Source organism: Acomys russatus, chromosome 24 (genome assembly GCF_903995435.1).
Source record: "Acomys russatus chromosome 24, mAcoRus1.1, whole genome shotgun sequence".
In the NCBI taxonomy this organism is placed as follows: Eukaryota; Metazoa; Chordata; class Mammalia; order Rodentia; family Muridae; genus Acomys; species Acomys russatus.
The window spans coordinates 17994888-18015124 of NC_067160.1; the positions used below are offsets into that span (position 1 = coordinate 17994888).

The 20237-nt window shown below is 40.4% G+C and overlaps 2 protein-coding genes across 2 annotated transcripts; both read left to right on the forward strand.

Annotated features, from left to right (window-relative positions):
- Positions 1–12554: 12554 nt before the first annotated feature.
- Positions 12555–14508, forward strand: LOC127207671 (ankyrin repeat domain-containing protein 7-like). The gene is made up of 2 exons (XM_051167096.1): positions 12555–12855; positions 14388–14508. Exons 1-2 carry the CDS (start codon positions 12617–12619, stop codon positions 14506–14508), a joined length of 360 nt encoding a protein of 119 aa, XP_051023053.1. The 5' UTR covers positions 12555–12616.
- A 190-nt stretch (positions 14509–14698) lies between these two features.
- Positions 14699–19612, forward strand: LOC127207522 (POTE ankyrin domain family member A-like). Its single transcript, XM_051166959.1, has 3 exons — positions 14699–14832; positions 18182–18288; positions 19464–19612. Exons 1-3 carry the CDS (start codon positions 14725–14727, stop codon positions 19603–19605), a joined length of 357 nt encoding a protein of 118 aa, XP_051022916.1. The 5' UTR covers positions 14699–14724; the 3' UTR covers positions 19606–19612.
- The last annotated feature ends 625 nt before the right edge of the window (positions 19613–20237 follow it).

Consider the following 20237-nt stretch of genomic DNA (forward strand, 5'->3'; position numbering starts at 1 on the left):
CCACAGTTTCTTTATCCACTCTTCTACTGAGGGACACTTAGGCTGTTTCCATGTTCTGGCTATTATGAATAAGGCTGCTATGAACATGGCTGAGCAAATTTTCTTGTTGTGTGCTGGAGCATCTTCTGGGTATATTCCAAGGAGTGGGATAGCTGGGTCTTGAGGAAGCCCTATTCCCATTTTTCTGAGATAGCACCAGATAGATTTCCAAAGTGGCTGTACTAGTTTGCATTCCCACCAGCAATGAAGGAGTGTTTCTCTCTCCCCACATCCTCGCCAGCATGTGGTGTCGCTTGAGTTTTTGATCTTAGCCATTCTGATGGGTGTAAGATGGAATCTCAGAGTTGTTTTGATTTGCATTTCCCTGATGACTAAGGAGGTTGAGCATTTCTTTAAGTGCTTCTCAGCCATTTGATACTCCTCTGTTGAGAATTCTCTGTTTAGTTCCAAGCCCCATTTCTCAATTGGGTTATTCAGTTTGGTGGTGTTTAATTTCTTGAGTTCTTTATATATTTTGGATATTAGACCTTTGTCAGATGTAGGGTTGGTGAAGATGTTTTTCCCAGTCTGTAGGATGTCGCTTTGTTCTCTTGACAGTGTCTCCTGCCTTACAGAAGCTTCTCAGCCTCATGAGGTCCCATTTATTAATTGTTGACATTAAGGCCTGGGCCGTTGGTGTTCTGTTCAGGAAGTTGTCTCCTGTGCCAATATGTTCCAGGCTCTTCCCCACTTTTTCCTCTAAGTGGCTTAGTGTCTCTGGTTTTATGTTGAGGTCTTTAATCCACTTGGATTTGAGTTTTGTGCAAGGTGACAAATATGGGTCCAGTTGCATTTTTTTGCACATAGACCTCCAGTTAGACCAGCACCATTTGTTGAAGATGCTATCCTTTTTCCATTGAATGGATTTGGCTTCTTTGTCAAAAATCAAGTGACCATATGTGTGTGGATTCATATCTGGGTCTTCGATTCGATTCCACTGATCAACCAGCCTGTTGCTGTGCCAGTACCATGCTGTTTTAATTACTATTGCTTTATAGTACAGTTTGAAATCAGGTATGGAGATTCCTCCAGAGCACCTTTTATTGTACAAGATTGTTTTAACTATTCTGGGTTTTTTGTTTTTCCCATGTGACAGCTTTTTAAAAGGTGAACTTGACCTTATATTTCTTGTAGACTATTAGATTCAGCAAGATTTGCTTCCTTGAAACAACCAAGGATATGTTTGTGAGGGCGATTGTTTAGTAGTTGAACAAGTCCCTGTCTGAGTACTGAGGAACCGTTGTCTCTGTGTGTAAATGCATTGAACAAGGCACTCATGGGGCCACAGAAAGAGTAAGGATGGTCGCAATGCTACTGTTCACCTAATGCTTTTTAGTTTACAAATGTATTTCAATTCTGTTGTCCTTCTGATCTGGATACTCAGGAATATTACAGAAATCGGCTTTGGAGCAGCAAATAGTGATCAAAAGAACACAGGACTTATCCTACATAGTCTCTTTTACCTGTCTCAGTGCTAACTCTTTATTTGAATTCTCTTATTTATCCCACAGACATTTAGGTGTTGGAGAGACATTAGTGAGAGAAGACAGATGTGTGTGTTCTCAAGGATCACACAGTCTATTAAAGGTAAATGTTGCTAATTAAATAATAAATAAATATAAATTTAGAAGCGTGACTGGTGCCCTCAAGGTACAGTACATAGCTTTAGAAATGGGTGTTTGGCATAGTCATTGAAGAAGTGACCACTGAGTTGAAAGAAGACACTGGCCAAAGTAACAGATGGTGGGAAGAAATGGAAATGGGGGCGGGGCTAAGAAAGGATAGATTGCTTTTAAGAACTGGAAGAAGGCTGGGGTGACCTCAGCTCTAGTCCAGCAGGGCAGGTCTGTTTATGTTTATCTCGCTTTCCAGATGAGGACAACAATGAGAAGAAATATACTAGGACAGCCAGGTAACAGCAAAACCTGACCTCGAACACAGCCACTCTCGTGTCTCATTTGCTGCTCCTCCCTAGAGATCTTGATGCATTCTACAGGTCAGTTTCTGCATTGTGTTCAGTGAGCATAAACATATAGTGTTAAACATTGTCCAAGAATGGAGTCATAGGAGATTTCTGAGTGTTAGAAAACTCCAAGAAACCAAGACAATAACTTATGACCTCAGTTTCTTCAAAAACACAGAATTGTTCTGAGATTCTGCTTTTGTGCCCCTCGCAGATAGGGGTGAGTTTACTTAGATTACTCATTACAACCAGAGATTGTTGTTTATATGCTTTTATAGAAAAGCATGTTTTTGCTCCCTGTGGCTTACCAGGCACATGCATCTTGCCATTGTGATTGTATATCTTACTCCTGTGATTCCTCTTAACACTTATAATTTGTCTGATGCTCACAATAAAGTTGGCTGTTAACTAAGACTAAAGTCGGCCGCATTTGTGGGCTGCATTTTACCAGGTCCTACTGTGTCTGGAGCAGTAAACAGTGTATTATGGCCCAAGAAGGGAATATATATAAACAAGAAGCTGATTTGGTGTCAGATAAAGCAGAGGAACAGAGAGGCATGAGCTAGGAATTCAAGATCAGGGCGCTGAGGTCCTGCAGAAGGCCTAGGGAAAAGGCGACCAACATCGAAACAACGAAAGATAGCAAGGATGAGATGCTTCTTTCCGGGTTCTGGGTTTGAAACGAGAGTGGGTTTGCCAGTGACTCAGTCTCCTCACAGAAGAAGATCACCTGGTGTGCGCCCTCTCCTGGTCTTCAGGGCTAGGATCCATGTTCATCTAAACAATGGAGTCTCACTTTTATCCTCTCAAGATGGCAGGGTTGAATGGACTTGCTGCCTCCTCAGTGACCCAGAAAGTGGTAGTACATCTCAGTGTGTGGCCAAATATAGGGTTCAACAAAGTGAAACCAAACTCAGAGGTTCTGCGCTTCCCAGGCAAGATGCTTTGTACCTAAAAACCTTTCCAGAAATTAGGACAGGCCAAGGAAAGATGGCATTCATCAAGATGCAATATCTGTGTAAATAAAGGATACACAAACATTAGTATATTTAGGAGAAAAGCAAACCTCAGAGGATTAATATGCTTAGAAATCAGTCTAGGTTTTTATCATATGAAAGTGTTCAACAGACTGGCTGGATGGCTCAAGGGTGTTGTCTTTTTTGCCATGTGGGTGATTTCATCTGCCTCAGCTCTTGGCTGGCTTGCTATGGCCCAAGGTCCTAATGGTTCAGCGTTTATCTTATATTTTTGTGTTCCTTCAATGAGGACACACACACACACACACACACACACACGGACACACACACACACACACACATTTATATATATATTATTTTGTTCTCACACCCATTATTTTACCTATAGGCTTTAAAGAACATGGAGCCCTTTGTCTTAGGTCCATAAGCTGAGTCATTAGGCCTAGTGGCCACTGTGTAACCTTGAAGAATTTGAGAAGCAATAAAAGGATGCTGGGCAAGTCTCCAGTGCTCATCTTTGCAGCCACCAGCATGCTAGTTCGCTGATGACACAGTCTCCTTTCTTTAGAAAAGTGTATATGTATATGTACATCACTCAGCGCTGCAGGACATACTCTTTACATAATCAGAATATAGCTTTATTAATATACGGGTTTTACTTCATCAAAATCTCTGACAAAGCACAGAAGAGAGAGAAGACTGTGAATTTAATTAAATTGATTAACTCAAAATGGTAACACAAAATAATTTAAAAAGAGACAGATATGCCTACTTTTGATTATAGATAAACCAAGAGGTACTGGCACGTGTTCTTGTTCCACAGACAATGTATTATTAGAAGAATAAAATCAAATACAAAAGCAGCAAGAATAAAACAAAGCACTGGGTAATAGGAGTTGGAATGGAAGGTGAGAGGAAAAAATCACACTCCTAATTCATAATCCTCTGAGTGATATATGTGAGGCCTGTGCAATCAGCACCTGAATTAGGAAAATGCAACATTCAGTTTCTAAATAAAGCAAGAGCATTACCACCAACCAAAAATACTTAAGATTCAATGTATTCACTAAACTCAGTATGACTCTTGGACAGAAAAGATCTAGTTGACACACAGTGATTCCCCTAGCTTTGGGGTTACATTTGGAGTTACCCCCCTCTGCTACATGAGTGGAAGGGGACGTTCAGCACAAAGCCTTATTTATATCATGTTTTCCCCACAGGTAAATATCTATGGGAAAGTCCAATTCTCTGAGTTACCCAGACTTACAATAACTAACAATAATTTTCACTTAAGCACTTGATGGCTTCTCTTGGCATGGTGAGTGGCCAGCATCATTATTGTACTTTCGGGCCTTTATTGAGCCAACTCAGGATTATTTAACAGAAGTATTATAAAACTGTGACAGCCAACTGATAACCACAGAACTTACAACAATATGCTAAAATAGTTACCTGAATATCTTTTTAACTTGCAAATTTTTCCTTGTATGCCTGTAGATGTTTTTTCTCTTCCTCATTAAATGTTGTACTCTCATTTTCTGCTTAAAGGAAACACTTCTTGGCATCTCTTGGTATATGGGTTGCCAGCATCATTATTGTATCTTCGGTGACATTGTTGAGTCAACACAGTTGAAACTAGCACTATGATATTGTGACTGTCAACTGATAGTGTAGATGATCACTACAGTGCAAATTACTGGGTAGCATCTCCAGTAGAGATGTGCTGACAAAGAGGTTTCATGTCCAGAAGGGACACACAGGACAGCATATGCTCTCATCATACCACTTACAGTCACAATATTTAAAACTTAAAATTGTTTGCCTTTAGAAATTTACTTTTATTATTTCCAGACTGCAGTTGACCTTATGCCCATGAGTAAGAAGAACCACTCTATGTATTTCTGCATACACAGAAAAATACTCAGGTATATATACTTAGGTATATATTTCAATTTGAAAGGCAGATAAGGGAAGACTTTTATTTTATGAGACAGAATTTCACTGTGCAGCCTTGACTGTCTTGAACTCGCTTTGTAGACCAGGCTGGTCTCGAACTCACAGAGATCCACCTACCTTTGCCTCCCTGAGTACAAGGGAAGGTTTTTATTTTGTACTTTCCTACTTTCTTCCCATACAAAAACCAATGTTTGTGTCTTAAATGTTATCAACATTAATTACTTACTATCATAACATTAGGTATGGATTTCCTCACACAGGCTATACAGTATGGTACAATCATGTCAGGCCCTTGGTACTTCCATCTCGCCAAATTTCTACACTGCCCAATGCATTGTAGAGATGAGATTACAAATGGATGCTACCAGTTTGCAAGGATTCTGGGCAAATTACATCCTTTCTTTTTTTTCCTTTGCTAGAAATGACAGTCTGAGTAACTCAGGAAGGGGCCACTGTGGAGGACAGAGGAATGACTCAGTGTTTAAAAACAGCCCTCCCTTGCACAAGTATGCAGCCAGCGCCAGCTCTGACATGACAGCTCCTCCTCCCTACAGCTTTCCTCTTGCTCTCACCCCATCCTTTGTCCACCAGACCTTAGTATTCATTTTAGCCCATCATTATCTCTACTAAATGCCCAGAAGTTATTATGATGCTTCGGGGTAGGAACAGCCTCCATTCTTAGGTTCCCTTCAGTCCTCGTGCTAGTTAATGGTGAGTGCCTGACCCGTCAGCATCTGAAGACAGACCCTCCAGTCTATAATGCTATCCTAGTTCTCACCACAAGATTCCCACCACATGGAAATTAATAATAGATGCTCAATGCTTTTATACAACCCTGTCTCAGACCTTTGTTCCTCTGATGAGATCACAAATAAATGGGACAAAAATATTTTGAAGAAAATAATATACATGAAGGATTTGGGGTACTTTGGCTCACTGACAAAAAAAAAATACTATTTTAAAGTTCACAGTAAGGAAGTTTAAATGCACGCCTAATTTAAAGTGCACAAAAATTTAATTATATGTAGAAGGAGGAATACTTTGTATATATACTTTAAAATTTTCACTTATTCACTTTTACATCCTGATCATAGCCCCTTCCCTTCCCTCCTCTCAGTCTCACCCTCCCTTCCTCTTTCCCCTCTCCCCGCCTCTATTCCTGAGAAAAAGGGAGCCCCTCCCACCTCTCAGGCTCATCAAGTAGCATCAGGACTGTGTCCTCTTCCCCTGTAGCCTGGGGAGGCAGCCTTGCTAGTGAGGAAATGATGAGAAAACAGGCAAAAGAGTTCATGTCAGAGACCCCTCCCCCTCCTCTCACTCGGGGACCCACATGAAGCCTGAGCTGCCCATCAGCTGCATCTGTGTTGTGCATATACTTAATTCAAGTACATTAAACCAAACTTTTCTTACTCTAAGTCCTGGCTGCTTTAAGTGACACAAGACTAGAATCCCTGTTTTTTGGTAATTGCTCAGCATGGTCCTTGAGGGTCTTTCCTTGAGATAAAGCTTGAGTTGATGCTAGAAGTGAGCAATCCCAGTAACTGAAATCCACGTGGGCACTGCCTACTCTAGCTGCCTGCTGAAGGGATCTGTTCAGAGAGTAAAGTCAGGCAACCTCAGATTGCCCTAAGGACATGCTCACCCCCAGCCTCCCATACAGATGCACACAGGTGAGATGCCCTGGGCCACAAGAAGAACGTTCTAAAAGCTTCAGCTTCAGATGCCCTGTGTTCTGTATTTTCCCAATCCTAAACTAAGGAAGAGTTTCTCGAGGAGACAGCCTGCTCCTGATGCTGCCAGCCTAATTCTTCTTCCTTGGAGATGAAGAAGCTGAGCTTGGGAGTATGGGTGAGCAGCAGTGGTGCTGGAGAAATAGGGGCCTGTGATTCCTGGCTATTAGAACCAGGTTCCTGGAGAGGAACTCTACCACAGCTTTAGTGTTATCTGAGGTGTGTCCTCCCAGCAGCTGACTCTGGAGGTGCTGGCTTTATTGCCATGATATTTATACTTCATTTATAGCTCCTTATTTGAGACTATTTGGTGTGAAATACAATACAATACAAATTATGTACATCATTCAAAGTACTATATTAACTAGGACTTTATTCCATTTTAGCTCAATTTTATTCCTTCACCGTTGTGTGTTGTTATTTGTCTGGCTCAGATACATAAAAATTTAATGGAGAAAAGTTATTCTCAGAAGTTAAATAACATAGGGACTATAGACAGGAAACTGACTTTCATTTGTCTATGTACACCACTGGATTGGTAAAGAACTTCTTTCTCATCATTCTTTTCTACCTTCCTGTGTGCATGGCAGGAGATGCTCTTCTATGGCGGCATTTGGAGCTTTTGTGGTCTGGTTCCAAAATTTCTCTCAAAAGAATTTGGCTAACCTGGTTTAGTTGACTACATCTGGTCCAACAACCAGCTGTGGTTAGTTTGTGGGAGGTGTAGACCAGATAAAGAAGGAAAAATTTGTAATGCAGTAGGGTCTGGTGACATGGAGGAAAATCTACCTCTTTGAACCATTCCGTAGAGCTGAGGCAATGATGCGCAGACCATGTGGTCAGGTCACATTGAGTGACTGCTGAGACCTGGTGTGAATAAAAATTGACCGTCATTAATATTTCCTTTTGAGACATTAACTGTTTTTGTTTTTGATTTGCTAGTTTGAGACATTTTTGATCTTGTATAATCAGACAATATACAAAACATAAATGTGCAAACATTTGAAGACGTTAGGGAAAATGTATGAAGGAATTTTCATTCATTTACATTGTCCCAAAGGCTTAACAACTGGTGCTTCCTCCTATGAGACTGAATTTGGGCGAACTTTGAAAGCTGGCATGTAATGTTTCAATAATCCAGCGGAGGGCAGGCCTCTCATACCTAACTGCTCTGTGCTGAGGCAATCCAAGCGGCTTAGCCTGAGCTGGCTGCTGCATAGAAGCTGTTGGCTCTCAGAAATAGATGCTGCTGTTAAGAAGTAAAAAGTAAGGAAATGTTTTTAAGACCTAGACAAATTCCTGGTTGCTCAGCCACAGGGGATAGTTTTTCCCTCGGTGCTTTCCCTTCCTATCTTTGCTTTGGCTTCAAAATATGTGCCTACTAAAGGAGTTGAAGACCAGGTAGCTTAGTTTTACAATGAAGCTTAATTATTTAGGGGTTAAGATATTTTTACGTCTAGATAGGTGTTCTAAGTTGATAATGACAATATGTGATGGAGATTGATTCACATTCAGAAATTTAGATGCACCAAGATAGGAAGGATGTCTTTTTCAAAGCTGTCGAATACAAATAGCCAAAACACTGAGTATGTAACAATTATATAATTCCTGATTGTGTCAGGTTCTTCTTGCCATAGGTAATCTCTTGTATATATGTATAATAATATAAATGTATATGTAAAAAAGTAAATAATTTAAAAAACAAACAAACAAAAAACCCCCACATCTGCCTACTACACAGTAGCATCTAGCTTTTCTGCCCAACTTGGCAATCTACCCTCAAAACCTGAAGCATCAAAAACAAATGAACACCATAAAACCAAAATCTTAGGAAATGTTTCTCTCTGAGGACACACTCAAGAATATCAAACCAATGCCTGTCGCAACCAGAGATCCACTCCATGGGAAATAGCCAACCCTGAAACTATTAATGATACTATGCTATGCCCACAGACAGAATTCTAGCATAGCTGTCCTCTGAGAGACTCCATGCAGCAGAGGATGCTGAGACTCACAAACATTGGGCAAAGCATAAGTGTTATATGGAAAAGTCTGGGGAATGATAGAAGGACCTAGAGGTAACAGGAGCTCCACAAGAAGATCAACAGAGCCAAGCAACCAGGGGCTGAGACTGAACACCAAGGACCATGAATAGACTTGAACATAGGCCACCTACACAGACATAACAGATGGGCAGCTCAGGATTATGTGGATCCCCTAGGAAGGGGAGCAAGGGGATGTCTTTGACATGGACTCTGTTGCCTGCTTTCTGATCACTCTCCCCTGGCAGGGCTGCCTCGTCAGGCCAAAGGGGAGGAGGTCATGTTCAGTGTTATCATACATAAATTACACATTGTGAGACCGGTGTGGTACGAGGAAGTTTATTATAGTGAGAAGGGCAAGGGAGAGAGTGAGAGGAGAGGAGATATAGTGTGAGTGAGCCATGAGAGAGACAAATGTACAAAGTGGGAGGAAGACAGAGAATCAGAGGGACAGGCAGAGAGAGCAAGAGAGTGAGAGAGAGGAGGGAGGGAGGGAGGGAGGGAGAGAGAGAGAGAGAGAGAAAGAGAGAGAGAGAGAAAGAGAGAGAGAGAGAGAGGAGAGCACAGAGATGCAGAGATGTTAGTCTTATATCTGGTATGCAGCTGAGGCACATACCTGGTGGCAGGTGATGTCAGAGGTTGCTAAGCAACCTAGAGGCAGGCTAGTGGATCTGCTTGTGAACTAACAGTCAATCCTGATGCCACTTGATGAGCTGGGGCAGGTGGGTGGGGGCTCCCCTTTTCTGAGGAATACAGAGGGAATAGGGGAAGAGAGAGGGAGGGTGGGACTAGGAGGAGAGGAGAGGGGGCTATGATAGGGATATAAAGTGAATGAATAAATAAATAAAAATTTAAAAAAGATGTTGAAAGTGGACAGATTGGCCTTTGAGTTTTGTCTTTGGTTAAAGACATTACTAGCTTTATAAATGGTTTGTAGTTCTGTGGCACCGAGGAGAGTCAGTAAATATTGTTCTCATGTATGAGAGCAGGACAACTGCTTTAGATTACATCAAGCCCAAGAGGATGGCTATGTGGGTATAGTGCCTGATTTACATCACAGAAAGGTCTTCAATGTGATTGTCATATTAGCTTTATCCCAGTGATATTCCACCCACCCATTACCACGGGAATATGAGCCTGCATTGCTTTATTATTACACTTCTTATAATGGCTCCATCCTCTCTCACATGGCAGGCAGTTTCTGGGGCATCATTGTAAGGTCTGAACTGCAGGTGAAAGGCAGGTTCTCCAAGATGTGCTGATACATTAGGGCAAGTGCAGAGGAAAAATGGCCAATGTGGGGAAGGGTCTGCTGACTCTCTTATGGAAATTAGTTGAAGGTGCTGGAAGCCCTTGAAGCTGGAGCAAATTCCATGCGTGAGAAATGTAAGACTTGTTTTCAAATATGTGCAGAAATAGATAGGATCCAGAGAAATCTACACAAGAGCCTAATCTTGCAGAGTGTGTTTGCTTTTGTTTGTTGACTGCCAGGGTGAGTCCCTGCCCCCAGCTCTGTTTATGTCTGCTCCTCAGTATAGAGGTTCTTGGAACTAATGCCACTAATTCAAGGGAACTTATCCTCCAAAGCCCAGGAGAGGACAGGAAACCTCTTATACCTCCCTGAGCCAGGAGCACCATTATTTTTTTTCCTGATTTGCCTTTCCCTCTGAGCAGAATGCTTGCAGAAAGCCAGATTTCTACCGAACATAGCAGTTTGTGAGATTCAGCCTCCCAAGGGTCTAAGCCATATCCAGCCTTGGCCTGAGCAGAATAACTCAAGCCCCATGCATCTAAGTCCAGAGACCCCCACCTTCAGTGGCTGCAGCATCCTCATATGCACTTGGTGTTGCCATTGTGTTTTTGGCCCCAGGGGATTTCCTAAATGCACCCCACCCCCCACATATCCAGCCCTACCATCTAGGGCACTTATTTTTACCTAATATTGGAAGGCAGGGCGTTGGGAGCTGCCAAGAGTAATGTTAGTCTGAAAAATTAAGTGATTAAAATCGTAAAGGTCATGATCCTGAAAAGCAGGCTCTGCGTTCCAGGAAGCTGGTTAGAGGAAGTGCTTGCCCATGGAGAAGTACAAGGAGGGGTGGGGCAGCTCTATGAGGCCACCAAGGAGGATCTCCTTCTTTAATTTAAGGCCGAAAGAATTTAAAGGGACATGGGACTTGCACCACAACATGCCCACTTAGGACTGAATAGTGAGGCCATGGGGAAACTAAGTGACATCTAAAGTGGGGCATTCTTGTAAACCGTCTCCCACTTGAGGAGCTAAGGGCCCCTGGAAAGAGGGCTGGAGCTGGTGAGCAGTTCCAGAGGATTCCATCCATCGGATTCACTGTCCCTGGGTAATAAGAATGAGGCAGAATTTTTGGAGTCCACAGCATATGCAACTCAGACAAGAGTAATAGGCTCCCTGCGCACTCTCTGGTCATGAGGCTCACAATAGCCTTTCAGTTTAAGGAGATTCTCCTTCACGCACATTTTCTTTTCTTTTGTCAGGAGAAAATGGTTTTTTAAAATTTTAAATCAAACATGCATGATGATTACTAACAAGTATGAATGCTGTGAATAACACAGAGAACCTCAGAAAATTCCACTTTTAGGGAGGTATTTACATGTGCATGTCAAACATGTGCTCATAGCAATATTCCTTGTTTAGTTAAAATATAATTACATCACTTCTCTTCCCCTTCCTCTTTTCTGCCCCTTCTGTTTCCCCCCTCAAACCTCAAGTGCCACTTGTAATTATTGCTGTCACATATATAAATAAATGAAAAATCATGTAACTGCAACAGCTGAGTCCATTCAATATTGCCTGCATATATACATGTTTCTGGGCCGGCTGACCACTTACAACTGGATAGCTGTCTTAGTTAGGGTTTCTATTGCTGAGATGAATCACCATGATAAAAACACCAGTTTGAGAAGAAAAGAGCTTATTGGCTTACACTTTGATATTGCTGTGAATCATAGAAGGAAGCCAGGACAGGAATTCAGGTAGGACAGGAACCTGGAGGCAGGAGCTAATGTGGAAGACATGAAGGAGTGCTGCTTACTGGCTTGCTCTCAATGGCTTGCTCAGCCTGCTTTCTTACAGAAGCCAGGGCTACTGGACAGAGATGGTACCACTCACAGTGAGCTGGATACTCCCCATCGATCACTAACCAAGAAAATACCTTACAGATGGATCTTACAGAGGCATTTTCTCCATTGAGAAACTCTAGCTTGTGTCATGTTCATGAAGAGTAGCTAGCACAAATAATCAATCAAAAGGCTCCAACCCTGGGAAGACTAACTCTCCTCTTAGCAGTTGTTAATTGTGTGTAGCTCTTCAATAAAGCATAAACTTGACAGTAAACAAATCAATCTACTGAATGATGAATGAGTCACAGATGAAACTAAGAAAAAGTATTTCCTGTAACTAAATTGAAATGAAAATACAAGAAACGTTGTTTTTTTTTTTTTTTTTTTTTTTTAACTGCCCTAGATCTACAATGAAGGAGTGAAGTGAGCAAGGCCTCAGGAAGGAATGTAAGTGGCCTCTCTAGCTGATTTTTGAGGGATCAGATTCTGCACATGCGCACTGAGCATGCTCCGTGCTAGCACACAGGACTGCCCAGCTCTCTCTATCCGTGTTTCTCAGTGTTGCTTGGCGACCGAGTTCCCAACTGTTGCTGCAGTTGACAGATTCTAAATCAGCCTGGAGCGTCCCTCCTGAGACCTTGTGGAGAGATTTGGCTCTGGGGTTACCTTGATATAAAAAATCTTTAGGAGCTGGCACAGCATAAACTTTGGTTGTGGGTTTCGGGGGGAGCCATCTTCGCATAGTCTTTTCTTTTGGGTTGGGGATGTGGGAGAAGCTTAACAGGAGGAAAGGGACCCGCAAAGAAGACACTTACCATGCAGATGTTCTTCCACAAAAAAGAAAGGACGCCTCTGGGCTTCTGTGATGGCCTGGATAATATCTTCGTGGGCTTTGGGAGCAAGGATGAGAGAGGTTGTCGGCCGCCCAAATATCACACCAGATATGCACCTTACTATCGGATCCACAAGGCTGCAAGTACTGGGGACATAGACACAGTGAAGAGCTTTGTTGAACGAGGAGTTTTTGCCATGGAACGGGTAGATTGGAAGCACAGGTAAGAGTGGGGTTGGAGCCTTGAGAGAGTTGTAGGTACCTTGGAGGGAGGCCCAGTAACTGGGGAGATGGCCAATTTCCTGTCTGAGGTGAGAAAAGAGAAGCACCTGTCTCTGATCTTAGGCTGCGCATCTAGGAAGGGCGTAACCCTCAACTGTTCCTCATTGACAGAGAAACAAATCAAGACTGATGCTTCACATCCTTGTCAGTTCTCCTTTTAGAGCACTTATTGGGCTTTTCAAGGGCTTCAACAAAATTATGTAGTAGAGCTTTAGTGTATCCATTGGGGGAAAAACCCATGATTTCTTCTGTATTGTGGGAAAATGCACAAGGAGAGAAATTTCTAGTATGTACCAACTTCCCATTTAAAAGTTTTTTTTAAAATAAAACTTGATACTCTGTGTCAGTGTATCATACATGTGTATCCATATGTATGCAGGCGTGTACATTTTTTATCAAGAACAAGGAGACTTTAAACCATAAGATGGCTTTGTTTCCATATTTATTTATTCACTTATTTCATCTACTTTAGTTATGCGTGCCATGTTCTCCTCATAACTTTCTGTACTCAGGTCCTCCTCCCTCTCTAGTTTAAACACTCCTAAAGTGTTATTCCGTGTCTTCCTGATAAACCAAGCATGTTCATAATAAGATTTGAGGATGAGTCCTGGTTTTCCCATAAGTGTTAACTCCAGTGACTTCTGTCAGGCAGTAGGGCTTACTGGCACCTTTGACAGTTCTCAAATCATTTACTTATCTTGACTTTATATATATATACATATATATGTATATATATGTATATATATATACGTATATATATGTATATATATACACACACACATATATATATACATTTATTTTATTACACATGTATAAAACAAACTACATACAGCAGGGAGAACCTTGTGACAATCATGAGAATAATGAGTCCTATACATGTTACATTCATAGTGAATTGGCCGTCTGTATTCGTCCAGTTTGAAGTAAGTGAATTTAGACCCAACAAGACAGAAAAGACACTTACTTCATCGTGACTTTCAGTTTTGTCCCCACTCCAGGCCACTAGAGTTTCCCAGTCCTTCCTATGCAAATGGAGAGATTCCTGTTGTTCCTTCAGGGCCATCTCTCCAGGCTGCTGTGCACTGATGCCTTAAGAGGAGCAGGTGCCAAGAGCATTGTCCAGCTCGTCCTAGTCCTCAGTCACCAGGGCTGTGGCATGTGGCACTGGGTGCTCCTTGACACACACAGTATGTTGTCCAGAAGGCTGGCAGCCGGGTGCCTCGACACTTCTCTGTGCCGGTCAACAGGAAGAATCTATATTCTAAACCACAGAAACAGTTCACATTTGGGCCATGCTGACGCTGGTGAAACTGGCTGCTCTATGTAATAAAAGGCAATACATAGTCATTTCTTCAGAAGAAAATAGAAACTTAAAATGCAGACTCATTAAACGCTATCTGGTGATTATAATTACATGTCTAAGTTTTAAGGAAATGCTTTTGAAGTTCATAAAGGTCCCTGTCATACTCACAGGACTGCCCTGCATTTTGCCTCCGTTTACGGCCATCCAGATGTGGTGACTCTCCTGGTGGACAACAAGTGTGAGATTAGTCCAAAAGACGTTAAAGGTGCCACACCTCTAATTAAGGTATAATACAACCATTGGCTTCAGATGATGTGAATTTGAAATACATTTTTACAAGAAAAATGAAGCTATGTCATTTGAATGTAACTAAATAATGAAGCCTGTGGAATGCTGGTCTTGAATTCTTTAACAATCTGTGCGTTATTATCACATCCACAGGCTGCACAATGCAGACAGATGGAATGCCTTGAACTTCTATTGAGTTACGGTGCCGATCCAAATATTATGGACTGTTGTGACAACACCGCTCTGCACTATGCTATTTACAACGGAGATATTGGAACAGCTGCGAGACTGCTAGAATTCAAGGCAAACATTGAAGCAATGAACAAGGTATTTAACACCTTTAATTCCATTGCATTTGAAACACACAAATTTTCAACATCTATGTGTATGTAGAGTCAACTTTCTGTGTTTCCATAGCTCTAGTCCTCAGATGGAAATGTTTGGAAATAACTCAATCATTGAAGATGCCACTTTAAATATTGGTTCTTTTAAAGAAGTATTACACAATGCAGATTTCTTGAATGCATTTCTGGTAAACATTTATCAAAAAATAGAATTTGCTAAAGTTCCAATTTGCCTGTTTTCAAGTCTCACAGAAGCATTATTTTCACTAGTTTAAAATGGCAACTAAAGTGGACATTTGCCTTTGATATCAACTTCATCTTTTGTTATTTTGTTCATTTGCTTGTTTGTGTTGAAACAGGATTTCTCTGTGTAACAGCCCTGGCTATTCTGAAGTTGCTTTGTAGACCAGGCTAGCCTTGAACTCACATAGATCCACCTGCCTCTGCCTCCCAAGTGCTGGATTATGGGTGTGTACCATCATGCCCAGCTTTAACTTTATCTTAAATGAGAAAGAGATGTTTTATGATAAAGAAACAGCTATATGTTGCAGACAGGTTGTGTCACACAATCAAGCTGAGTGGTAAAATCAAAGGAGGAAAATAGAAAGGGAAGTTGATGAGAAATAGTCATACAAAATTGGAAATTAGACAATTGAGGGGAAAGTATGAAGAAGAATGGATTTTTTTTGAAAAATAATTCATTTATTTATATTTTTTCTGTATTCTTCAGTATAATAAGACTAATTCCTAATTAGATACAATTCCTAGTTTGCAAGCATGTCCGGAGGTAAATTTTAGTAGGACTCTGAAGAAATCAGACTGTCAAAGACTAGGTGGCAGTTATGCAGAAAAGGGGCAAGTAAGTGATGCACCATAAAATCTCTCTTTTGGCTAAATCCTGAAATGGAAAAGAGAACTGGTTTCCCTGTGTGAGACAAGGTGAAAACAAGGCAAAAGCAATAACTAAACTATGCAGCACAGTGATCTGGAGACAGTTTCGACAACACACAGTTGAACAGACTTTACCTGTAATGCGAGAATCAATGACCTGATAAGACACAGGCATGAGTATTTAAAAATGTTTCCTTCAGCTTCTTCAGTTCCTAGAAAATAATTTTGTATGTTTACAGAAAAAATGTGAGCTGCACCCAAAGTGAAGTTTTAAAGAACTCAGTGGAGTCCCCAGATATAAGTAGTGTCCTCCAGGAGGTAAATCCACAGTTAAACTCTAAAAGATCCTTTTGAAAAAATTTAATTAAAAATTTTTGTGCATGAGTGACTTTGTGTATATTAGGGTGTAACATGTACTCAGTAAGCCACTGTATGGGTGCTTAGACTTGGGCACAGGTCCGTTGGTAGAGTAGACGATGCTCTTAGCCACTGAGCCATCTCCCCAGCCCAAGATGATTCTTACAGAAATGTGGGCTTCCAGTTGCTCTCAAGTAATCCAGAACAGACTGTTTTGAGCTCATTTTATTGTCTGTTTCCTGTGATGTAGGTATCCTTATTGTCTGAGGCTCACAAGTGCTCAGTTTGCTAGGGACCCTTCACATTATCAGATGTCATCTACTTAGCCGAAATATGTGTTTGCATCAACAGTTGCTTAATGGTGTCTTGTGATAGAGATTTTAAACTTTCAAGACAATTTATAGAAATATGGTCTTATTGCTGTAGAAATAAGATTGAACTTTAGAAGTTAGTAGTGTCATCAATTTAACTTTTTCTTTACATCTGTCTTAAAACACATTCACATTGAAATGCCTGTATATGCTATTAGGTTAATTGTAGTTAACTCTGAGAGGTTATGACAATTGCAAACAAAGTTCTATATTTTTGTACTGAAGAAGGTGACCTAGTGACTTTCCCCATCATAAAAGTAATATGTATTGATCAGTGTTAAAATGATTACAGATAATAATTAACTCCTGGCATATATTTTGCTTAAAACAGATAGCATCAGTAATTAATATGGAACCAGAATAAAAATAGACTAAAATTTCTGAACAAGGTATGACGTTGTAGTTCCTAGAATCATAATGACACTTAGGAAATTGATGGAGGAGAGCTGGGAATCTAGCCTGGGCTAACTAGTGAAATCCTGTCTCAAAAAGCAAAAACCAACTACAACTAAAACCCCATAAAACCCAAAAGTAGTTATGCCTCAGAATCATGAGATCATCATCACCACCACCACCACCATCATCATCATCACTATCATCATGAGACAAAGTCTCATTACTATTTAGATATAACTATTCCAGAACTCACTATGTAGACCAGGATGACCTTGATCTCAGATCTGTGGTCCTCTGCCTCCCAAGGGCTGGTATTAAAGATGTGTGCCTCATACCCTGACCCAAGATTATTATTATAATTGAGAATGAAATTTCTTTTTTAGAATTTTTTTTGCTTGTTTTTATTTTTTGAGAAAGAGTTTTTCTATGTAGCCCTGGAACTCACTCTGTAGACCAGGCTGGCCTCAAACTCACAAAAATCCTGCCTCCTGAGTGCTGGGATTAAAGGCATGTGCTGCCATGTGAAGTGAGAATGAAGTTTTTTATTGCGCTCTCTAACAGTTAAACAAGACTCTTATTTTATAATAAGAGTAATCAAAGTTCTTTTGAATCCTGTTCACTTAAGTGAGAGTTTGAATTCCACCAATGTTGGTATGTCAAGCTCTGGCACTGTACACAAAGGGAATTAACCAGTTTTCTCTGTACTGCAGAAAACCTCAGATCCATCTCACAACTCTCAAAACACCACATCCCTTTAGCCCTACATCCTTAAGTGCTAATGTCTGTCACAAAAGGCAGTTGAAAAAAACATAGAAATTATGCACATTAAAAGATTTCTCTACTTGAGTTTTGTCACATTCCCAGACAGGCAGTCATGTAATCTTTTTATTGGGCCACAGGACACCTGGAGAAGAAACCTTTCTTTGTAACATAGGCCGATATGCAATATTGACAGGGGAATTTAGTTTATTTGCCAGGAACAATAAAATGTTGGGGGCTGTGGCTTTTGTTGTGGATTGTTGAAATAAGGATACAGAATCAGGATGCTCTTGCTTAGATGGGAGCAATCACATGACCCCAAAATACCATGATATAGGCTTTAACAGAAGCAAAAGCTGTGGCAACAAAGTATTTACCGTGGAGTTGGGAATGAATCTATGTGTTCACTCTAGGTGGGGGGATTTCACGGAAAAAGGGGGAGCACACGTGGAAGTCAGTGGGCTGAGGAAGAAACTGCCAGCCATTTATTGCCAGCATTTATGATTATGTGCTCGGCGTTTATTAACTTTCAGATCATCACTAATTTTGTTTTGGCAGAACAAGATCACACCACTTTTGCTTGCTCTGAAACAAAACAAAGAGAAGATGGCAGAGTTCTTAATCAGCAGAGGAGCAAATGCAGAAACCTGCGATTTCCTGGGAAGGTAAGAAGGTCTTTGTACTTTAGTGGTGATTGAGTTGATACTGTATATATCACCTGAGACATGGTGTTAAATTAATAGGGAGAATTTAGCTTTTACTTAGTGAAGTAACAGCAACCTAGACCATCCGATTGGTACAAAAGTAGCTATTCAGTGTGAACAACACAAAGACAATGTACAATATTTCCTAATAATATAAAATGACATTGGTTGTATGTACTGTATCTTATTCACTGGATAGCTTATTTAGATAAATGGGTTTCATATTCTACTTCTTTGTAAGATTGTGGTTTTAATTTTTGAATCACAGTGCTATTCTTAATGGCTTTGTAGCATTTGTCACCCATGCTTTGTATATGCTGCTTCCTTAAAAAGGAAAATTGATTGGATGGCTGTTTCTATTAAATATTTTTGCAAAGTATTGTTTGGTTATCCCTTAGTGGCTATGAATTTCTATTACCCCATGATACTCTACTTCTTCCATTTTACCCTTTATTTTGAAACTTTGACTAACATTTGGCGTGGTCAAAAGAATGAAAACATGCTTTTATTGAATAAGTTTGGGTGAGTAAAAATCATAGTTGGGTAATAAGAAGAAACCTCAATATTCACACAAGGCTGAATTTAATTCTACCTTAGTAGTGTTACCTGTTGCTAGATTTATTTTCTGATTTAAAAAGTAAGGTTATACCCAACCATATTACATATTATGTTCTGTTTAGTTCTAGTATATGATCATCTCCTACAAACCTCATTACTACCATTATTATTAAAAATATTTATTTTGTAATTATACTATTTTCTCTTTTGATCTTCATCTCACATATAAATTACGAAACATTATATCATACTCAGGAAGAATTGAGTAATTCTTTACTTAAATATTCATCTCCTTTGATAAGTAGCTTCAGTATCTGTGGATGAAAGGACAGAGAATTATAGTTTCTACTTTGGATACTGCTATGTGGGAGAATGGGATTTCTGGTTCCCCCCCCCCCAGTTTGTCCCGGAGACACTTTACAGGATGATCATTTGAGCCCCAAGATGTTAATTTCTGTTGGTAAATGGTTAATTGTATACACACAGGCAATATTTCAAACTGGTAAAAGATATTCATTGAAATGTTTAGCAACTTTACTAAAGTACCTGACAGCAAAGCTCCACCCCTGTTCTTTTAGAAACAGCCTCATGTATGCTGTAAGGTGTGGGTCTGAGCACATCATCAAGCTGCTTCTTCAAGGAGACATTGATACCTTTAAGAAAGATGCTTTTGGATGGACGGCTAAACGCTATGCTATTGAGAGTAAAAGCAAAGTGTGAGTGTTCCCATTTACTTGTTAATTAACTTGAAACGGATACAGAGTAATGACAAATAATGCACCTTGTGTATTCAGTTTGGGCTGTTTTGGAATGGCAGTGATATAGGCCATTCCATTATCCAGAACCTGTCAATGAATTAGAAGTAGCAATGGATACAGGATTCTTTTGTCCCAGAACTTTTAGTGTGGCTATGTTTATATAGTGGGGTGGATGCTGACAATTGAGCCTGGGGCTTCACATGAATTAGGCAAAGGACCATAGACTAGCTCTTTGGTTAGGACTTTTTAAGCTCTGTAGGTGAAGAAAGTTTGTAAATCCCCAGTCAGGAGACTACTTAATGATATTCACCAAAAGAAAGCCAGAGTTGACTTGGAGAGATGATGGCTCAGTGGTTAAGAGCACTATCTGTTCTCCCAGAGGTCCTGAGTTCAATTCCCAGAAACCACATGGTGGCTCACAACCACTGTCTATCCTGGGATCTGATGTTCTTTTCTGGCAAACAGGTGTACATGAAGACAGAGCACTCATAATAAATAAATAAAGAAAGAAAGAAATAAAGAAAGAAAGAAAGAAAAAAAGAAAGAAAGAAAGAAAGAAAGAAAGAAAGAAAGAAAGAAATGAAAAAACAAAAT

Bases quoted from the DNA above. Each gene is read 5' to 3' on its own strand.
- LOC127207671 (XM_051167096.1), top strand. From the start codon at position 12,617: ATGCAGATGTTCTTCCACAAAAAAGAAAGGACGCCTCTGGGCTTCTGT. The intron at 12,856-14,387 runs GTAAGAGTGGGG...TCATACTCACAG, and splicing joins CGGGTAGATTGGAAGCACAG to GACTGCCCTGCATTTTGCCT.
- LOC127207522 (XM_051166959.1), top strand. From the start codon at position 14,725: ATGGACTGTTGTGACAACACCGCTCTGCACTATGCTATTTACAACGGA. The intron at 14,833-18,181 runs GTATTTAACACC...TTGTTTTGGCAG, and splicing joins ACATTGAAGCAATGAACAAG to AACAAGATCACACCACTTTT. The intron at 18,289-19,463 runs GTAAGAAGGTCT...CTGTTCTTTTAG, and splicing joins ACCTGCGATTTCCTGGGAAG to AAACAGCCTCATGTATGCTG.